At 40.8% G+C, this 21,666-nt stretch overlaps 2 protein-coding genes across 2 annotated transcripts in view; both read right to left on the bottom strand.

Annotated features, from left to right (window-relative positions):
• Positions 1–5,702: 5,702 nt before the first annotated feature.
• LOC106523840 (zinc finger protein 638) lies at positions 5,703–21,532 on the bottom strand (the record flags this gene model as incomplete). The annotated part of the gene is given in 21 exon segments (XM_014017416.1): positions 5,703–6,065; positions 6,160–6,281; positions 6,380–6,493; positions 6,611–6,907; positions 6,985–7,083; positions 7,553–7,631; positions 7,718–10,783; positions 10,904–10,957; positions 11,048–11,461; positions 11,799–11,833; positions 11,923–12,099; positions 12,620–13,608; positions 15,047–15,084; positions 15,264–15,362; positions 15,515–15,649; positions 15,749–15,942; positions 16,649–16,890; positions 16,990–17,280; positions 18,115–18,153; positions 18,458–18,519; positions 21,060–21,532. Coding segments are annotated over 21 exon segments (7,079 nt in total), but the record flags the coding sequence as incomplete, so codon positions are not given.
• A 114-nt stretch (positions 21,533–21,646) lies between these two features.
• The window catches only part of LOC106523823 (uncharacterized), a 3,853-nt gene continuing 3,833 nt past the window's right edge, over positions 21,647–21,666 (bottom strand). The window contains exon 3 of the mRNA XM_014017390.1: positions 21,647–21,662. Coding sequence (XP_013872844.1) covers positions 21,647–21,662 — 16 coding nt within the window. The remainder of the gene's footprint in view (positions 21,663–21,666) is intronic.

The raw sequence follows: 21,666 nt of genomic DNA, 5'->3' as shown, positions 1-21,666 counted from the left end.
RYRYGTGGTCGCTGGGGGGACTCTCCCAGTTCTCCCCTATGGTCTGATCTGGGGGGTGGGTGGGCAGATCTTCCCGTGCAGGTGCCCCTTGGGGCTCTGCGCTCGGGATCCCTCTCGGTTCCTTGGGCTCTGTTCTTCCCTATGTCTGCCTCGTGTCTTGGGGGTTGGGTCTCCGGTCCTCCACAGTCACTATTAAATATTCCATTGGAGAAATCTTGTGTATACACGCATGTTCACAACTGCTCACAGACAGGTGTTCTGATCCGAGGGGTTCTGACAGGTCACTGAGTGTGTATATATGTCTGTGTGTATATATGTCTGTGTGTCTATACCTACAATTTGTATGAATGTATGAATGTAGGCATGCATGTATGTATATCTTTACAGTATATATTTTTATATATGCCCTCCATGTATTTATCCATTCATTTTTCAGGTGAGAGGACAGATGTTGGGTGTGTGGTCCTGTGTTTTGTTGGTGTATATTTAATATACTTCTAATCGCTATTTCAATCTTTCTAATTACGTCTCTCTTTGTTTTTCCCTCTTTCTCTATTTTCTCTTTACTTAAAAAAATCGCTGATGATGAGGAAATTAAGAAAGTGATATTAAGTTCTTTTTCCACTGAAGTGATTAAAAAACCATACGAAAGCTATATATATATATATAGTATACACACATACACACATACACATTCAGTGACCGTCAGAAACCGCAGGATCTGAACACCTCTTTGTGTGCAGTTGAGAGCATGCGTGTGTATACAAGATTTCTCCAAAGGAATATTTAATAGTGACTGTGGAGACCCACAGACCCGACCCCCAAGATCCCCGAAGCAGACATAAGGGAGACCAGAGCCAAAGACCCTGAGAGGGACCCCAAGTGCGGAGCCCCCAAGGGCACCAGCGCAGGGGAACTGCCCGCCCACCCCCTAGATTGGACCATAGTAGAGAGCCAGAAGAGCACCCCCCCACCCCCCAGCGACCCCACACAGTTATCTCCCGGGGCCAGCAGCAACAAACTCACAGGCTCCCGCTGGCACCCACTGCGCCAGAGCAGATCCAGGTATGGGCACAGAGGCCTGGGTCCCCAGGGTGTACCACCCCCAGGCCAAGGCCCAATAGGGCCAGGGGACCCAAGCCCCACCAGGCAGTCACCAGACCGAGCCAGCCCATGCCCGAGCGCTCAGCCCCAAACACCGAAAGCCACCAGCGCACTGGAGGGTAAAGGCACAACCCACCAGAGGGCAGAGTGGCAGGGGTGCAAAGCCCACCACCAGAAACGGGCCCCCAGATGAACCAGAGAGTCTTTGATGTTGATTATTTTTATTGGTTTTAAATGGTAGCAACTGTTGCATTAATTGTTTTTAATTTAAATTGTAAATTTTAGTTTCACTTAAGTTGATCTGTCAGCTTATGTTTTACTTCTTTGAGGATTTCGAGGATATAATGTTACAGCCCTACACCCAGTTACAAACAAAACAACATGCAAACATTACTTTGTATATTACTGGGTGTGTAAGTTACCTCAGTTAACCTCAGACTTGTTATTTGTTTTACAATAATAAAACCTATAATTCATTGTTTAGCTAGAATTTACATTTAATTTGAGTATTTCTGTGTAGATTTTATTGTATTTTTAAAATCCTAATTAAAAGAACCAAACTGAGATTTTTGTATATTGTTACACATCTACCTATCTATCCATCCAGACAATGTTTAATCTAATTTAAACTAAAGAGAAGATGATGGAAATTTTCTGAAAGACTTTATTTTGCATGAAAGCAGAAAATAAACAGAGGAAACAGACTAACCGTATGTTGTTGGTAAATGAAATAAAATGTTTTATAATTTTACATTTTACATTTTTCAAAAAGCTTTGTAAATGTCAATAATTTTTTTTAAATACACTGCCTGGCCAAAAAAAATGTTGCCACCAAAAAAAGGTCACACACTAATATTTGGTTGGCACACATTCTCTGTAGCATTGTTTCAATGAGCTTCTGTAATGTCACAAGGTTTATTTCCATCCAGTGTTGCATTAGTTCTTCACCAAGGTCTTACACTGATGATGGTAGAGTCTGACCATCTCCTTTCCAAAGATTCTCAATGGACTCTGTGGAGCCAATCCATGCGTGAAAATGATGTCTCACGCTCCCTGAACCACTCTTTCACAATAAGAGCCTGATAAATCCTGGCATTGTCATCTTGGAACATGGCCGTGCCATCAGGGAAGAAACAATCCATTGATGGAATAACCAGGGGTGGGATTTATAAAGCTTGTGTACTCACAAAACAAGCCCAGAAACTTGCGTACGTCACTTTTCACGCAAAAGTTGTGATTTACAAAATCTAAACTCGACATGAAAATGTGCGGTCTCTCACGCCAGCTCTGACCCAGTTTCATTTATTGTTTTTATTGTCCTGCAGGCTCTGAGAGAAAATTAATTTGAAGCTCGTCTAAACATCTGCTAACCTGCAAAATGAGGGAAAATCTGTCATTTACAGACAATCTGTTTACATGAGCAGCTGTCAGCACCTGTCATCCTCCAGACGACTCAGCGCATCTGAGCCAATCGCATCGTTTGACATTGATCAGCTGACTGATTTAAATGCATCTTAACATTCATGAGGCCCAGACCTCTCTCTTTCTACAACCACCTCTTCCAGGTCTTCTGAGAGGACTCCAAGGCATTCCCAGGCCAGACGAGAAACATAGTCTCTTCATTGTGTCTAGGGTCTCCTCCTGGTTGGAAATGCCTGAAATACTTCCCTACAGTGACGTCTAGGAGGTACTGTATCCTTACCAAATGAACCACCACAACTGGCACTCTAGTTTTAGAAACAAGTGGTTGGGAAGAGGACGGTCTGGGCTCGGCTAAGGCTGCTTTCCTGTGACTCAAACCTGTATAAGCATAAGGCAACAAGATTAACATTTTTTACTCACTGATGGGAGGCATAGGACAGATGAAAGTTTTCAGTCTTGACATTCAGATAAGGAACCATCTGCATATCTGCATTTAACCTCGTCTCCATCTGGGTCAAAGGCCAACAGGGTAAAATTTCTTGAACACTTTGAAGGAACCCTGGGAAAACGGTTAAAACAAAAAATAGTTCTGAGTCTTTTCTGAATGCTGTGTACAGACAGTTTGCGTCACGTTTGGTTTAGGTTGATTTCTACCGTTGTTTGCTCTAATGTTTTTATTTCAATTTTTTTAATCATACTGAGTCATTATTAAGACATCTACGACTGCAAACACTTCAAATGACCGCTGTGAAAAATGTCTTGTTTCTTTTTCACACTAACAGAATTACCTCAGAGCTGGGAGGATGGTGGTCTGTGGTGATGTGTTGGATCTGCCGATGTCAGAGCTGTTCCTCAGCTCAACGTCTGTTACAGCTCTCCAGTTATTAATGTTTTGTACATTAATTATCCAGTTGTAACCACTACACCTGCAGAGGACATTCATGGGAGGATCTCAGGTTTTGCATGCAGAGTTCTTCTGAACAGCAGCTGATTTTTGTATGTTCAGATGTATTACTGAGTTGCTGGGAAGCAGACGAGTCTCGATTCCTTCAGTCGGACACCACACAGTGCTGTTTTCATCAACCTTGGTTGGTTATTTTACCTGGAATATGGAAATGACAGATGCACTTATAGATGCAGTTAAAATCACAGTAACATTTCTTGCAACAATTTAAAATGAGTTGTTTGCTTAAGGCCATGTCACACTATGTTTTAGAAAATTAATGCTAGTTTATGAAAATAAAATTTCAACTAAATTATTAATAAAAGTTAGGCATTTGATCAATTTATTAGCATTACAGTATGTGCAGTACACACCTAAGAGGCTTCCAATTATTTTTTAACGTAATGTCTTCAAACTTTTCATAAGTTGTTTAAAACATCACAATATGATAGGTCCTTTAGCACAGAGGTTCTCAAACTGGGGTCCGCAAGAAGTGTCTTGGTGGTCCTCAAAAAATTTCACCAAATTCTTAATTTGGTTTTTATTTTTAAAAATGTGTGGGGAACAATGAACTAATGAAACAAACATAATAAACTAAATATATAAATATATCCCCATGGCATTTAAGGGTTGAAATGACAGTTAATTTTAAAACAATTTTTTCGCCCTTGTAAGGGGTCCCCAGACCCAAAACGTTCGAGAACCCCTGCTTTGGCAGACTTGAGTATAGACACAAAACTTGGGTTGATATATTATGTTTAAATTAAAAGTCAGAGTTTAAAACCATTTAAACAAGAAAATGCAGAAAAACTATGAGGATATTTTAGGTGCAAAAAGAATTGTGCCTTGTAAAAGAATTGTGCCTTGAATGGTGAACTTTGGACTGTAGATTTTTTCATATTACACATAGAAATCACTTTAAGTTCAGATTAAGTACAAGTACTTACTCTGTCACACATCATTGAAGCAAAACAAATGGTGCAGACCAAATTCACACCTGTGTATTAATACCTCCCAACAAGCAATTAATACTTTTAAAAACAACAAAAGGCTGAACACAAACCTGAGGATGTCTCTGTAGGGAATGATGTGTTTCCACAATTGGCCACTGGGGGGAGGTTGTTCTTTTGGTTCCACAGAACCATTATCACGAAGAGAAGCACATTTATGATTGATGGCACCTCCTGCTCCACAGAGGCCAAAACCCACGACTGGTCCAAAAGTTCACTTTCCAACGCGATGAGGCAAACACAGGAGTGGACCTGGAATGGCCCAACCAAAGCCTTGACTTCAGTTCCAATCAATGTGGAGACGTTAAAACAACTCCACCAATGACCCCCATCCAACTGGACTGGACTAAAAACAAGATTTGCAAATGACAGAAAATCCCTCAATCCTGGTGCTCTAATCCAAAAAGAGCTGAGGCAGCGATACATCCTAAAGTTGCTTCAACTAAGTGAAGCATTTGAGTATTTTTGTACATTTTTATGTAATCTTTGGCTTATTTAAATTTTTTTTATCATCACTGAATGTTGATTAAATTATGGTAGCACCAGGTCTCAACATCAAACAAAAAGAGAATAAAAATAGTTTATACACTCAAATAAGCTTTTAAATAATTTAAACAGTTTCAGTAATGGGCAGAATAAAAATCTTTTCACATGAATCAGGAAACAAGCAACACCATTTTTATTTGACATTTTGAAGAAACAGAATTTGGAAAAACAAATTTAACAAGTTAGAACCATGTGTAGAACATCTATCATCTTCTGTACAAAAGTTAATGAACAGCTTGTTTATTTGTACGTTTTGTGATTCTGCATTAATAACAAAATTAGATTTTTAAGTCGGGCATTTTGTTTCCTTGAATAAAATCAATCAGTCCATGCTGATACATCTAAGATTTAATCATTATGTCTGTTTCCACTGGTTGTTAAGCTCTGTGTTCCACTTCAGCCTGGAGCAAAATAACTATAGCTGCATGATTTTACTGATGCGCCAAACAAAAAACATTTCCATGACTCAACTGATGCAACGTCACCATACAAGTTCAGAGACGGTTAAAATAAACAGAGTGAAGCTGACGAACGCACTGAAATCTGATGACAGTAAAATACAAATACACAGTGGTGGGCACAGTTCCCCTAAAGCACTAAAGCACTAATAGGCAAAGTTAATGTTAACAGCTGAGGGTGAAAACTGTCACACGTTTTGTTCATATGTGTGTCACTGATCCACCAGGTGACAATATATGAACCTAAATACAGCTGTGGAATGTCAATAAGAATTAAGAGAGCAACATGTGACTCACGTCGTCTGTTAAAGAATGTTCATGAGTTGACTGGGTTATTTTAGTGCATCAGAATTAGGGGACCTAAATATTTGATTTAGTGCTTTAGGGCTAGTGGAACTAATTTTTAGATTAGTGCTGCCCACCACTGCAAATACAGGTATTAAACACAGTTCTCTATACAAATCTTTTAAAGAAATATGTTAACTACTTATAAAAAAAATTAATTAAAATATGTAGTTGAAATTAATCAGAGACAGTGCCATGGGAACTGGAATTTTTCTTCTGGAGCTTCTGGTAATGTTTCTGAAAAAAGCAAAGGGAAAAAGGTGAAACCAGTGTGTGTGTGTGTGAGTGTGTGAGTGTGTGTGTGAGTGTGTCTGTGTGTGTGTGTGTATACCTGCAGGTTGTCGTAGTGCTTTTGGCTGCTGCAGTGCAACCCTTTAGCGACGTTCTTGTTCAAGTAGAAAATTGAGCACAAATTACAGAAAAATCCAGATTTAGGAACCACAAACTCCTGACCTGAAGAGGAAAGGCCAAAAAAACAAACATTATATATTTTATATATAAATCTTAGGTTGTAATTTAGTTTTTTGTTTAGTTTTGTGTGTGTTTCTTACCCAGAGGTTTTTGGGGGTCAAATGGAGGAAGTTTAAAGTCCGCAGGAACAGAAGGAGACTGAGAACGAGATCTCTTTGCTTCAGAAGCAAACAGCTCCTGCTTCCGTTTCACAGCTAAGACATAAAAGAAACTAATTATGTTTGTGAATTCTTTTTTTTCCCCTTTTAAGACTGTTAGACAGCATTTTTTTTTAACTCTCAACACAATGCTGTCCAAACAAAGGTTTTTACCTTTAACCTCAGCATTTCTGTTTTCCTCCTCCTCCTCACATTCTTTAGGTTTCTTTTCATCAGGAGACTCAGACTGCAGCTCCAGTTCAGGAGAAACCCTACAGATGTCAGATTTACTCGCTGTTTCCGCCTCTATGTTCTGAATATCCATCTGGACGTCGGCTGATGGAGCAGATGCATCTTTGTCCAGAGTCGAGGAGGAATCAGCTGAAGCAGGAGGCACTTCTTTAGTTTCTTCTTCTCCCTCCTCCTCCACAGGTTCTTTACTCCCTATTTTACCTCTTGTAGATTTTCTCACTGTAAAAGAAAAACAAAATAAGTTTTGCGCTTTATTCCGGTGATGTACCTAAAAAGCAGATTTGTATTTTTGTTACCAGGAGTCTGTCTGCTTCTCTTATTGGGTCGGCTTCGTGTTGTTGTTGCCTCTTCGGTCACCACCACCTCATCGACGGTAACAAAGTCCTCACTCTTCTCTGAAATGACAAATCAAAACGTTGGTGTGGAATCTCAGTCAGCACATACTTTTACTACGCTGGGATAAAGTTAAACCTGATCAGGGAACTAAAGCAGAGAAAATCACTACAAATATTTCTGTGGACATGCTTTGGTTAAGCCATATTTTAAAGCAATCTTCAAAAGTTTGAGACTAGAGCCCATGAAAAGAGCAAATGGGCTTAATATTGTGCTTTTAAAACTGGGACAGTGTAGAGGTATATAAATTGCATAGCATAGGGCCTTTATCAGTTCAACGTGTGAGGTAGCTTAACACTGAGTTAAAGGGTAATTCCTGACTTAAAGGGTAATTCCAGCTGATTGTGCTCTCGACTGGACTAAAGAACTTGATAGTATGAGGTAAACTATTTTATAAGGGTTTAAAGGGTTTAAAAAAGATGTAAATTTGGACAACCAACCATTTTTACGATGTACTTGAATAACACAAACCTGTGTTGTCATGTTTGCGTTTGCCGGAGCTTGAGGTGTTTTTTGTCTCTTTGTCTGCTTCATCTAAAGTTGATGAAGTCTAAAAAAGTAAAGGACATATAAAACAATTATTAAGTCTCAATGTGAAAAATTCAACTGACTTTAAACAAAACTTCTCAACCAGACCTCTGGTTTTGAGGAGTCCATTGATTGGTTCTCCTGGTTGAGTGGAAGAGCATCAATCGTTTGCTGTTCCTTTTCGTTCTCCTCTTCAACAATCTCATCCAGAGTGAGAAGATCTTGCAGCTCTTCTTCCGTGGGCTCCATGTCCGATTTTACAGCATCCGTCACCGCTTCCTCTCCAGGCTCGTCGTCTCCCACCTCATCCAGGGTCACCAGCTCCTGAGGCTCTGCGTCCACCTTCTCCTCTTTGTCCTGAAACGTCTCCTTTGTCTTGCTCGAAGTTCTCCCACTGCCTTCACTTCTTCTGCTGCTGTTGCTTCGACTCCTTCGCTCCCTACGGTCCCGCTCCTCTGGCTCATTTTCAGGCTCTTTAGCAGTTTTTTGTCTTCTCGTTTTTTTTGTTTGAGCTGGATCCTCGGGGTAGTTTTCCTCCTCCTCGCTCACTTCGTCCAGGTTCACAAGTATGTTTTTTGAAGTTTCATCTTTCTTTGATTTTTGCGACTTCGATGTTGCAGGTTTGTCATCTGTTTTCGCTGTAGAACTACTTCTTTTATCAGATCCTTGGGACGGAGGATTGCCTTTCGCCTCCTCTAGTCCTCTATTCCCGCTTCGCCCCCTAGTTTCCCTTCCCCTGGTCCTCCTCTCCTTCTCTTGTTCCGTAGTAGTTCCTCGCCTTCTTTTTAGCTCTCTTTTCTCAGCTGTATCATCAGGGTAATCTTCCTCCTCATCGCTCACTTCATCCAGGTGGACAAGAACAGACTTGTGTGTCTTTGATGAAGGCGTGATAGTCTTCCTCCTTGCATCAGAAGATAGATTGTGCTCAACTTCTGTGGCATTGTCAGCCAAGTCATTCACAGCTTGTTCCGTTTCTTTAGCTGAGGAAATGGGCAACATTGTGCCAATACTTGCAGCCATTGGATCATCCTCCACAGAATCTAATATCCGATACATAGCCTCTTCTTCCTCCTCAGTTTTGGGGGACCTTGATTTCGTAGTTGTCTTTTCACCAGAAATTGTTGATTTTCCTGTGTTCTCAGTCTGGTCAGTGGTACATTGATCATCCTCTAAAGAGTCAAGAATCTGGTATGTTGCCTCTTCTTCAGCTACTTTACTGGTCGCATGAACCTTTTTTAAAGCTTCCGTTTCTTTTGTACTTGTTCTTTTCTTTGGTCTCCCTCTCCTCGATTTTTGTGGCATTGGCTTATCAACATCTTCCTCTACAGCGTCTAAAATTTCATAAGTTGTCTCCTCTTCGCTTGTGTCTTTTACGACGACATCCTTTTTCTTTGTTGGTGTGGTTTCCTTTAGTGGAACACCAACGTTTTCAGGGGTTTCTCTGACTGGCGTATGCCTTCTTCTTGTGCGAGACTTGTCTTTTTTGGAGTCAATTTCAGCAACTTTCTCATCTGCTCTTCTACTTCTTCCTCTGGTGGATCTCGTAGACGGTTTGTCATTGGCAGTCTCATCGTCCACTGAGTCTAAGATTTTGTACATAGCTTCCTCTTCCTTGTCAGATTGTCCAAGAACTTCCAAATTCTTCTCATCACCAGTCTGTTTTCTATGAGAACTTCCTGAAGTTGAAGCTTCTTGAACTGATTCATCTTCAATAGAGTCCACTACCTCAAAGTCCATGTCCTCTGTACCTTGATCAATGGTTTTGTCTTTAATAGTCCTGCTGTCTCTTGTTCGGGTCACATATTTTTTAACAGTTTTGTCCTGTTTCTTTGATGATTTTCCTTCGTCTTCAATTTTAGATGATCTGCCCGTTGAGCGAGTACTCCTTGTTGGTCTATCTTCTGTTAAAGTTGTTGTGCCTTTCCTTGTTTGTTGCTTGTTGTCAGTTTCTGGTTCTGTTGGTGTTGGCTGATCCTCCACAGAATCTATTATATGGTATTCTTCCTCTTCTGTGGATCCAATGTCTGCTTTAAACAGCTGGTCACTGGAAGTTTCTAGCTCCTGGCGTTCACCTTTGGTTATGGTCTGATCATCAGCTGAATTCAATGTCTTTAAGACTTCTTGTGTGGTCAAATCTTTTGAAGATTCGTCCATGTTGTTTTCAAGGGGCTGGTCATCATTAGACTTTTGGCAGCCATCTTTATGTTTTCCTTTAGCTCCATCTTCCATGCTGCTTGAGGTTTGAGCCAACATTTGATTTTTATCAGCTGTATTTGTGACCTGCGTCAATGCTTCATCTGTATCATCAGTTGGCTCTTTGATAGATGCATCCATCTCCATTTCACTGCAGTCCTCTGGACAGATTTCATCATCAGCAGGAACGTCTTTCTCAGGTACAGATGTCTTGGTTTTGTTGCAGCTGTTCTTATTTTCTTCCAAGTTTGTCTGTTCATCAGTTTTCTCATCGAGTGAATCAAGGATCCTTTCATTCTCAACACAATCTCCTCCTTCCTCTGGGTTTTTGCCATTGTTTTCCTTTTCTTTGCTTTTCTTCACGTCTTTGACCATTTCATCCGTAAAATCAGACTCTGGACTCTGAGTTTGGGTGGGTGGCTCTAACCTCTGTCCTCGTGCAGCAGCATCCATCTCTGTTGCTTCTATTTTTAACTCTGACTCAACAGTTTTTGCAGCATTGCTCTCTGCTGACATCTTGTGGACAGATTTTTTCACTGCCCTCTCTGTGGGTTTATCCTGCTTTTCATGGGACAGTCGAGTTGCTGCTGATGATGAACGGGTACTTCGACCTGTGGATGAAGACTGTGATCCTCGGGCAGGAGACTTTGTCTTGCTTGGTTGAGTTTTATGACCAGAGGAACTAGGAGTTTTAACAGATTCTATGGGTTTAGTTTTGGAGAGCTCAGATGACCTAGTAGAACTAGCAGACGAGCTGCTTTTTGTAGACCTGGATGAGGATCTAACAGAGGTCTTATTTTTGTCATCAGGTGACTTTGAGTTTGCTTTAGAGGCTTGTTCAGATAAAGAAGAGCCATCGGCCAAAGATTGGACGCCCACGTCTTCACTAATTTCGTCAACAGTCACAAAATCCTCAAAGTTAATCTCTGAGTCATCAAAAAGATCTGAAGAAAATTTCTCTTCTTTAACATCATCCTGTGCCTGGAAGGAGAGGAAACGATGTAACGGCTTTGATTGGCTTATTAATCACAGTAATATATTTTTTAAAGGTTTGAAGGAGAACAGAAATAAGGATGGGTACACAAAAAGGAGAAAGAATACCTGTCGCATGCTCTCCTCCTGTACACCTGCAGGGGTTGTGCTTATGTCAGCACTCTAAAAAAATCCAAAGAAAACAGCTGTTAGACTTTAAAAGCAAATTTACATTAAAAAATACTAACTCTGAAGATTTAGAGGCAACATCACCTCCTTGTCTTTGCTTTTTGTCTCGCTTTCTTTACTGAGTTTGTGCTTGTGAAACGCAGACGTGATTGCGTTGAAGACGTCTTCGGTCATGGGAGGAATCATTGAAGCTTTTTCCTCAAACTTGACCAGCTCTGTGACTGAAATGGTGGCCGTGGACGCAGCGGGAACAGATTCTGTATCAGCAGTCGTAACAGAAGATGGTGGTGCCTCTTCCTTTGCGTTTTCACTTCCTGTAGGAGGAACGGTCATATTCTCAACAACCTCGGTTTCAAGCTTTTCGATCTCCTTCATGTCAGTGTCAGATTCAGCTTTCGCAGAATCAGAAAAGGCAGATCCAGCTGAGGTTGTTGGTACTGAAGAGGTTCTGTCTTGCTGAGCAGACGGTCCTTCATCCAAAACATCAGGAGGCGGTGGCTGCAGATAAAAACAAACTAATTGCAACAAATGTACAAAATGCAACATTAAACATTAAGTAAACTACAATCTGTCTGATTTGTGGGTTAAAACTAGCCTTATAGTTTAAAAATGTAGATTATTTGTGAATTAAAAACTGGACATTGTTCTGTGCTGTAGATACTTGGTCAAAACAAATAGTTAAATTAGATTCACATTATACTAAAGTACTTAAAATATAAAAAATACAAATAAACCAAAGCATCTCTTCAGTTTTTTTATTAACATTACTTGTACCCCAGTCTCTTGATTGCCAGATGTTCCCAATACAAGTATAAAGTAGTTTGTAAAGACTTACTGATGATGACTTGACCGGTTCCATCTGAATGCAACCTATAAAAACAAAGCTTAACGTTAAAAAAAAATCTAGCAAATAACGGCTGCATCGATAGAGCAGGAAACTGATTTCTTGAACGTCTTACTGTTTTCTGTTTGGGTGGGAACATGAGCGGTGTCCAACGTGACTGTGGCGGTCTCCTGACTGGTTGCTGCTTCATCTTTAGGATTTGTTTCAGCAGCTACGGATGCTTCAGGCGATGGAGCTGAAATGTCGCCGACAGGTTCTGGTTCCTGCTCAAGTTTTATTTCAATCGCTGGATCTTTGGAGAAGAAAAGGTATGCATACACAATTATTTAAACTAATTCTACAAACGGGGTAATTTTCCCAAATATCACATTTGAATTAAATCTAAACTTCAAGAATAGAACTTGTCCAGCTTATAAAGTTTACACTTCAGTAACCATCTGCTGTAGTCAGCTAAAGACTTATACTATGTTCCAGTTTAACTGCATTTCAGAATAAGTAAACACTACTGCTGTGGTCATCATTAAACTCTTGCAACAGGACCATCTGGATCCTAGTAGTAACTCAAAAGTAACAAAAGAATAACTACTGACCACACCTGAAGAGTTGAAAATAAAAGCTAGGCTCAGTGTTGGCATTACTTGAAGAATTTTGCCTCTACCCATTATTACCAACACATTACTGTCAGAAATGTACAGTTAAAATGGAAATATGTGCCCAATCATGATTGTTTTAAAGATCAATTTTCTGACTGGGATTTATTCTCAGAACATACTGAGTAAACTTTGGAAAACCCAAGCATCCACCTAACATACCTTCTTGCTTCTTCTCTATCTGCTTTGCAGTTTCTTGTTTATTTTCCAAAGTTTCAGTCTTGGTCTTCAGGTCACCTGCTGGGGGCTCTGAATCTGCCTCAGGACTTGCCTGCTCTGGCGATGAGGCTTTCACAGAGGTTTCATTGGTTTTAAAGGTGGTTTGTGGTGTTTGAGGTGAATCAGAAAGTTTGAGTGGAGACGTCTTAACTGCACTGGCTTCTGGATGACCATCAGTTGGTTCAGATTTTATATCGGTCAGCTTTTGTTCCTTGGATTCTGCAGAACTCTCAACTTCCATGGGCTCCGTCGCTTCTGGCTCAACCTCCATTTGTTCAAATTCACCATCGGAAACTGGCTCAAGATCTCCAACCGATTTGTCTGGTTGTCCAGAGGTTGCTTCTCCTTCTGTCTCAACATTGGTGGAGTCTTTGGGCTCCAGAGCAGATCCCTCATCTTCAGCAGCATCAAGCTGACTTTCTGTAGTTACAGATGTGGATGGCACATTTTGGCCTTCTGCACCAAATACTTCTTCTTTCACAGCTTCTAGTCCAACCACCTCCTCAGGTTTTAATGATTTTTCTTCAGTGGAAGCCAAGTCCTTTTCCTCTTTCACAATTTTATCCTCTTCGGCCGACTGAGCGACAGCCGTGTTCGCTGGATTTTCAGTTTTGGCTGTATCGTTAGGAGCCACTTCAGATTCATTAGTTTCACTTTCAGAGTTTGTGGGCACTGCTCTTGGATTAGCAGCATCAGCATCAGGTTCCTTTTGCGTATCTTTGGACACTGTGACTGACTCGGTTGCTTTTTTTACTGTCACAGTGCCCGTTTTTACAGTTTTAGCCACCTGCTTGTTGGAGACACCTTTTGCTTTGGAAACCAAAACTTTTGCTTTGGCAACAACTTTGCCCGTTGAGGTACTTTTAGCTCCAGATGATGTTGCAGGTGCTTTAACTTTTGCAGTGGATGTGGAGTCAGACTTTGCAGATTTTCTGCAAAATAATTTAAATTAAAAAAAATATATTCAGTTGATTGAATGTTAAGAATTTTAAGAAACAATATACGTTCCAAGATTTATTACCATGTGACAGAGCTTTCCTTTAAATTAGCATAAATAATGAAAACACAGGGTGGGTCAAAACAGCAAAATTTAAAACATTTCAAAAAATTTGATTGCCTTTTCTAAAGGTCTAGTCAAAAGACTCAGGACACACTTTTGCACGATCAGCCACAGATAGTGCAGGCAGGAGGATGGGGGATTAGATTGGTGAACTTATTTTTAAATTTATCTGACTTAATTTTGTTTTTTTTAGCATCCTATGACTCTGAGAGAAAATAAATTTGAAGCTGAGTTTTTTTTAATCGTGAGATTGATCTAAACGTCTGTATTCTTGCAAAATGAGTGTCAATCTGTGTCAATTACAGACAGTTAGTTCATGTGAGCCGTTGTCAGCACCCGTCATCCTCCAGAAGCACGATGGAGCGCATGTCTGAGCCAATCGCCTTTTTTTTACATTCATCAGCTGTCAGATTTAAATACACCTTAACAATCACGAGGTACTTTGCACTGACTGTTTATGGTTGAGTGTGGGCATGTAGAGGGCAGAACACGAGGCGGGATCTTGTGCGCAAACTCTGATATGTAGCTATGATCTATGAAGAAAAAGTGTTTGAAGGTGTGCGTGTGCACCGTTTAATAAATTTTTTTTGTTTGTTTTTGGCGTACGCCACTTTCAACTTTTGGCCGTACATTAACTTTTAGTATGGTTTCTATGCAATCCTTTATAAATGAGGCCCCTGAATACTCCAGCAAGTAATGAGAAAGGGGGGCCCTTCTTTTAGGACATGTCCAGAACATGGCCGCCATCTTGAAAGCCGCCATAATGGATAAAAGTCAATTTTTCCTAGGAGAAGGTGATCATGTAGCATATTAAAGACCAGAATTCTCTGAAATGAGTTGCCGTAATCAGATGTGCATCATCTACCATGATTCAGAAGTTTTCAACACAGAAATTTGGAACAACTGGGAACATTGCCTGTGATTCACAGCCATACTGTCTTCAGTGTGCTGAACACACCTTTGATTAACTAAGATTTTACAAGACCACCTTCCAATTGGAAAAAAATTACTTTGATGGCGGCCATGCTTTGGCCATAGTCTAAGATAGAGCTTCTCAACCAGTACTTGCAGGGATATTCAAATATTTCATTTTATTTTTCGTTTCTGAAATAAAATTGTGTCCTGAGACTTTTGACTCACCCTGTATAACGATAACTACGTTATACAGGCTACGATAACTACGATAACTCAGCTTTGAATGAACTAAATATAAGGATTTCATTTCAACAACCACGCAGAATAATGTTATTTTGGTAAAAAATTAATGAACTTAACATACTTTTTTATTTAATGTTGAAAATGAAACTTACTGTTGTGAAGCGGTCTTCTGTTTATTCCCCGTTGGAGCCTTTGCATCAATGATGTATAAACATAAATGAATTTTAAATTAACATTTAATTAAATTATTATTAATTTCCATATTTAATTTAATTAACATATTTATTGACAGTGTAATCATATCGGTGGCAGGATCCCACCCATATGATTCTTTTCCAAGAAATGACACAAAAAGACCAAGAGTAATACCGATTCATCGAAAACAGAGACGTGGAATCCATTCACTTTGAAGGTCTTTGCATTCTTCAGTTTGTCAGCGTCTTCCTTTGTGTGAAAAGTCACGACAGCCTATATGTGCACAAAACAACAATTAAAACACACACAAAAAAGGTAAAAGGTTAATAGTTCTCAGCTGTGTTTTAATTATTAAAAAAAACACCATTTGAGATTTAAAGAAAGGTTTGGGTGAGGAGTTAGGTTAGATATTTTTATATCACTACCTGTTTAGTCATCCTGTACAAAACCACTGATTTGGTTTTTCCAAATTGTTCCACAGCCACATTGAGGTCACTGTGAGAAATCTTACTATAAACATCAAAGAGCCTCACACTATTCGGAGACAAGGTATCAGAAACCTACAGAGTGGGACAAAAGTAAGATCAGATTAAATTTTTGTAACCTATTTTTTGGAGAAAATCAAATCTGAGCTGCCACATTTGATGAGATAAACCAACCATCTCTTTTGCAGAAGAACTTCTCTCGTTCCGATGAAGGCTGGACTTCGACGACGGCTTCCTGGCCACATTAGAGGACGATGAGGACTTGGAGGAGGAAGAGGATTTCAACTTGTTCAGCTCAGCCAGTAAAGCGGGAGCGAGAGTCTTAACCATAGTCGCCAGGTCTGACGTTTTTGACAAAGACTGGACAGCTAAAAAACAAATATAAATGTTTTGTGGTTAAAAGTGAAAAAAAAAAACTCCTCTCTTAAAGCTGCTCGGTAAGATTACCACCAAACATTTTAGTTTTTAATTTAAGCAGCCCTTTAAAGGCACAGTGTGTAGGATTTGTTGTTTACAGCGACATCTAGTGGTTGAGTGGTTGAATCATTCTCCCTGGTCCTCCCCCCACCCCCACCCCCCGCTTCCAAACACAAAGGAGTTGCTACGGTGTCTCTCAGGTGTCAAAAACCTTTGATAATTCCAACCGCGATGTCTACCAGCAGCTTCAGGGCTAGTGATGTTTCAAGTGGTAAGATTATGAGCTTTAATAAGTAAAATTATCCCAGCTACAATGACAGACAACAAATATTACATTTATAGTATTACAACTAAAACCGTTTTTGACGCCGCCACCGCAGTTTGTCCTTCATGAGCCTTCGTAGACAAGATGGCGGTGCAAGATGGTGGCTGCCTGTAGTGGCGACCCGTGACCATGGAGATATAAACAGCTTTTTATAAGGTAAAAATAATAAAACAAGGTCTTTTTCTGCAATGATTAGACATGTTTTTTATTATTGTCATTAGTGATTCTCAATTTCGGCTAAAAGAATTGACGAAATCCTACACACTGTGCCTTTAAATTATACATCGGTGAAGAACATTGTACTTAAATGACATGTCTACAATTTGTCAAACCTGGTGTTTCCAGAAGTTTCTTGGCCAGTCTCTCTGAGCTACTCGACCTCCTTCGTTGGGGCCTATCAGCAGATCGCCTCTCGTGACTTCTCCTGGGCGACGAGCGTTTGTCGCCGCTTCTCCACGGAGACGATCTGTGCTCGTGGCTCCTCCTGGGCGAGGATCGTCTCTCGTAACTCCTTGAACGTGAACGGTGACGGGAGTGGGTAGGTCGATCATACGGTGGGGAGTGGGACCGAGACCTAGAAGAGATCCAACCATAATATTCTTTCGGTGTTCAACGGTTTTATCAGTATAAGAAACATTACTGGTTCCAGTGAGGTAATCCGGTTTTTACAAACCTGCGAGACTGCCAAGTTCCGAGAGGCGACCATGATCTGTCTCTTCTTTCAGAGCTGTAGGGGCGATAGGGACTGCGAGAACGGCTACTGCGTCTCTGTCTTCTGTCATTCGAGTCACGGTCGTAGCGGGGACTGCGTGAGCGAGAACGGCTAAGCCACCTTTCCCTCCGATCCTCGGTTCCACGCTGGCGGCGAGGACTGTGGGAGCTGCGAGGGCTGTCATGTCTGGATTTCTGGTGACGAGTCTGAGACGACGACGAAGACGAGGATTTGGCATCTTTACTTGTAGCACTAAAAAAAACAGACAGACACCAAAAAAAGCAGAGTTAAGTTTCAAAATAAAGTTATGTTTGTTTTGGGATACCACCATGGGGGAAACGGAAACAAGGTCGTCCCCGACGGAATTGGCACCATACCTTCCACAAAAGACCTGAAGGCCCTAGATATCAGCCTAGATGAGGCCGAAGTGATTGCAAGAGATCTATCCCATTGGAGACGTCTTGCCACCCATTGTGCCAAACGGCACAGGAGAAACAAAGTCTAAGTAAGTTGGTTTTGTTAAATTTATATTCAACGGGCCGCACAAGAAACAATCCCATTGTTGTTTTGTACAAAGACTGTCTGAAAATGTAGAAACTGGTTAGGCTTTTTGAACTAAAATCCAAACTTGAAACTTGTGTTTGATTGATAATTCTTTGTTGCAACAATGTTTCTTTCCAATAAATTGTATATTGTTGGAAAGTCTGTTGATTTCACTTTTAAATGGTGCCACATTTATAAGGAACATGCATTTGTGGGATGAGCAGTAGAGCTGAGTATGTGAGTTGCACACATGAAAAATTTGCAAAATCTTCCCTACCGACCAGCTTATTTCGCTGTTTCTATTGACTTGTTTTGAGCTTCTGGTTTCCCCAGGTGGCGCCAATCATAACATTTATTGACAAGAAAAATTGTTACAACGAAGAATTACCTACCTAACACAAATATCCTTACTTTTTGTGCCAAGTATAGACATTTCTCTCAATCAAAAACACATTAATGTAAATATAGATGAGCCAAAAACATGAAGGGGAACCTATTGGACCTAACCCTATAAATGCAACTTAATTGAAGACAAATATTTACCTGAGCAACACTAGTGTCTCACCATCCCAGTTAGGGAATCTGTTAAAAAAAACACATACATTAAAATCAGAGGTCACATTTTGACAAAATAACAGATGACAACAATACAACTTAATTCTTGACGTTTCAGTTCACCATATAGGCTTGTTTGAACATATTAAAGAGCTGTCTAATATTTATTTTTTTACCTATTTTGCCAAGACTTTATGGTTTTGTTATGGCAATGTCTAGTGTGAAGCTTCTACCTACCCTCTAGAGGTTTACTGTAAAGAAATTTGTTGAGTATTTTTACAAAACTCAAACATTTTGAAAGCAAAGTTAAAGAAACGGGGGAAAAACTCACTCCGTCCTCAGCTGCTTGCAGCTCTGGAGATGTAAGGCAGTATTTTGGTGGGCGAGCCAATCCTAATCAGAACAAACAAATGTTTTTAAAGCCCTCACTTTTGTCACATCTGAAAATACAATTTTTAAAATAATGACATTGTTGACAGTCTAACTTTATAAACAGAAAAGTGCTTAAACCTATGCTTGGCTTAAAATATTAAAACCTAATACATTTATCAGCATTTTGTAAAAATATGACAAATTGAATTAATGGATAAGTTTTTATCATGTATTAAAACAAATACAATCATAAAGATGCTACAGGCAGGCTCAAAACGTCTCCTTGGGTTCAGGAAGTTCCAGATTCTGGATCTTCAGCCCTCCAGGTCTTCAGAGTTTGCTGAATCCAGATGAGGGTCATCAGGAGCGAAGTAAGGTGTGGATCAAGGAAACAACCACAACCAAATGTTTTTATGACTGAAGACCAGATAGGTAGATGTGCAAGCCAGAAACAAATTAGCTTTTTCCATTTTCAAAAGGTCCATTTTGTAAAATAAGACAACAAATTAAAAATACGGGACAGGTTCATTAAAACAGGCCAGTGTTGTTGAAAGAGATCTAAAAAAAATTAAGTACAAAGTGATTCAACAAAATTCAAAAAGGAAAATCACAACTCCCTACACTAACCAAGGTCCAAACTTAATCACACAGAAAAAAATAAACAGCAAACGAAAAAATAATCCACCGTCCTCTCATCGTCTCGATTCATCAGGTGTCCAGATGGTCCCTCGTCGTTGTGTCCTTTGAGCCATTTGGCTCCAGTCTTAAAAAAACCCAAAATACGTCTTTTTCTTTTCAGAACTGCATACATGCATGAAGTGTCAAGTTACTTGCAAAGTATGAATTACAGCCTTAAAATGCAGACAATTAAAAAATACTGTAGCTGGGAAAATTTAATACATAAAAAAACAAGTTTGTTGCCAGAGTTAAAGTATACTTTCAACATTCATGTTTCATCACCAGAACTGTTTACTCTGATCCAGAAAAGTTTTTTTAACCTCTTTTTAAAAAAATGACAGATCACAGATCTATTTTTCAGGTATGTTTTCAGACTGTGGGAGAAAACCCAAAAGCTCATGCAAACATGAGAACATGAAGACCCCACGCCCAACCTGGAACGTTCTTGCTGTGAGGCAACAATGCTAATCACTAATCCACCATACAGTCCAAGTTTATTTTCAGTAAAATAACACACTTATAAGTGTCTGGGGTCGGATTTATAAAACTGGCGTACGCACAATTTGAGCCCAGGGGTCAGATTTATAAAACTGGCGTACGCACAATTTGAGCCCAGAAACTTGCGTACGTCACTTTTTACACCAAGGTTGTAATTTATAAAATCCAAATTGACATGAAAATGTGCGGTGCCTCACGCCAGCTCTGACCAATGTGTACGCTCATTTTGGAGAAGTGAAACTGCGACACAGATGGTGAAGTGAGGAATTATAGCTACACTGTGTAATGATCACTGTCAGATATTTAATTTACCTTCATCAGACTTAGATTTTTCTTCAACTTTATCATCAGCTTTCTTAACAGTAATATTTATGCTTCTGCTGCTGCTGAGCCATGAGGACCTTTGAAATTAAAAAAAAAAACTTAAATCTTAAATAAAAGTTCCCGTGCGCAACTCCATTCATCTGCTTCCTCCTCAGATGACCCTGACCCACAGACCCCTCCCTGACCCACAGACCCCTCCCTGACCCACAGACCCCTCCCTGACCCACAGATCCCTGCCCGACAAGAACAGCAAAAGTCACGCTTTGGATACACGCGCAGGGCGCATTCACCTCACCAGTGTGGATATTATAAACCTTCACGTTTAAAGTCCGTATTTGTCACACGCGTGCGCTGGGAGGGTGCGTGCGTGTGCATGCGTGCGTGGGGCGGGGCGGGGGTGTCTGCTGCGGATAACAAAGCAGGCAGGAGGGGGAGAGGACGAGGAGAAGAGTGGTGAACTTATTTCTAATTTTATCTGACTTATTTAATTTTATTTTTATGGTTTTTATCGTCCTGCAGGCTCTGAGGGAAAATTAATTTGAAGCTGAGCAAAATGAGGGAAATTCTGTGTCAATTACAGACATTCTGTTCAGGTGAGAAGCTGTCAGTCAGAACCTGTCATCCTCCAGACACACGACGGAGCGTGTCTGAACCAATCACTGATCAGCTGACTGATTTAAATMCATCTTAACATTCATGAGGTACTTTACATTGACTGTTTATGGATGAGTGTGGGCGTGTAGAGGGTAGAACCTGAAGGCGGGACCTCGTGCGCAAACTCTGACTGTGATTTATAAAGGAAAGATGCGCAGAAACATATGTACGCACGGTTTTATGAATCTGAATTTTTTTTGGCGTACGCCATTTCCAACTTTTGGCCATACGTTCACTTTTAGTATGGTTTCCACGCAATCCTTTATAAATGAGACCCCTGGACTGTAACATCGAAGGCTTACTTAATGACATGGCTTTACATTCTACAATGACGACAACTCAAACTGTCCAACACTTACTCCTACTGTCCTAAATGTAAAGAGAACAAAGTGCGGTTTTACACTCACCTTCGTTGTGGTACACGCTTTGTTACAAAGAGAACAGGTATGAGGAAATACTCGTGGCGTCGCCGCAGCGTAGTCTTGCATCATCGCTGGTGTTGGCGTGCCCTGGGTTCTCCCTGCCTTTGGAAGCGGCTTCTTGACAGGCTGCGCCAGCGTACGTGGAGTGGTGTCCATGAGGCTCGGGACCGGCTGAGGTGCGGCGAGGTGGACCGGGACGCTCGGACGGGGAGGTGCCGGATGTCGAGCAGGAAGACCTTTCGGCTTCGAGGGCTGCTGCTTCGGTTCCGGCTGCTGCTGCTTCTGTTGCACCTGCTGCTTCTTCTCCTGCGACTGCTGCGACAACCGCTGCTGCAGTTGTCGCTGCTGCTGCAGTTGCTGCTGCAGCAGTCGCTGCTGCAGCAGTTGCTGATGCAGCGACTGATGCGACTGGTGCTGCGCCTGGTTCAGCTGCTGCGACTGGTGCTGCGCCTGGTTCATCTTCTGCTGCTGCTGCGCCTGGTTCAACTTCTGCTGCTGCTGCTGCGACTGGTTCAACTTTTGCTGCTGCTGCTGCGCCTGGTTCAACTTTTGCTGCTGCTGCTGCGCCTGGTTCAACTTTTGCTGCTGCTGC

The sequence above is a fragment of the Austrofundulus limnaeus genome, unplaced genomic scaffold (genome assembly GCF_001266775.1).
Source record: "Austrofundulus limnaeus strain Quisiro unplaced genomic scaffold, Austrofundulus_limnaeus-1.0 Scaffold167, whole genome shotgun sequence".
Lineage (NCBI taxonomy): Eukaryota > Metazoa > Chordata > Actinopteri > Cyprinodontiformes > Rivulidae > Austrofundulus > Austrofundulus limnaeus.
Note: the sequence above shows the minus strand (reverse complement) of the source record. Positions and strands in the feature narration are given on the sequence as shown.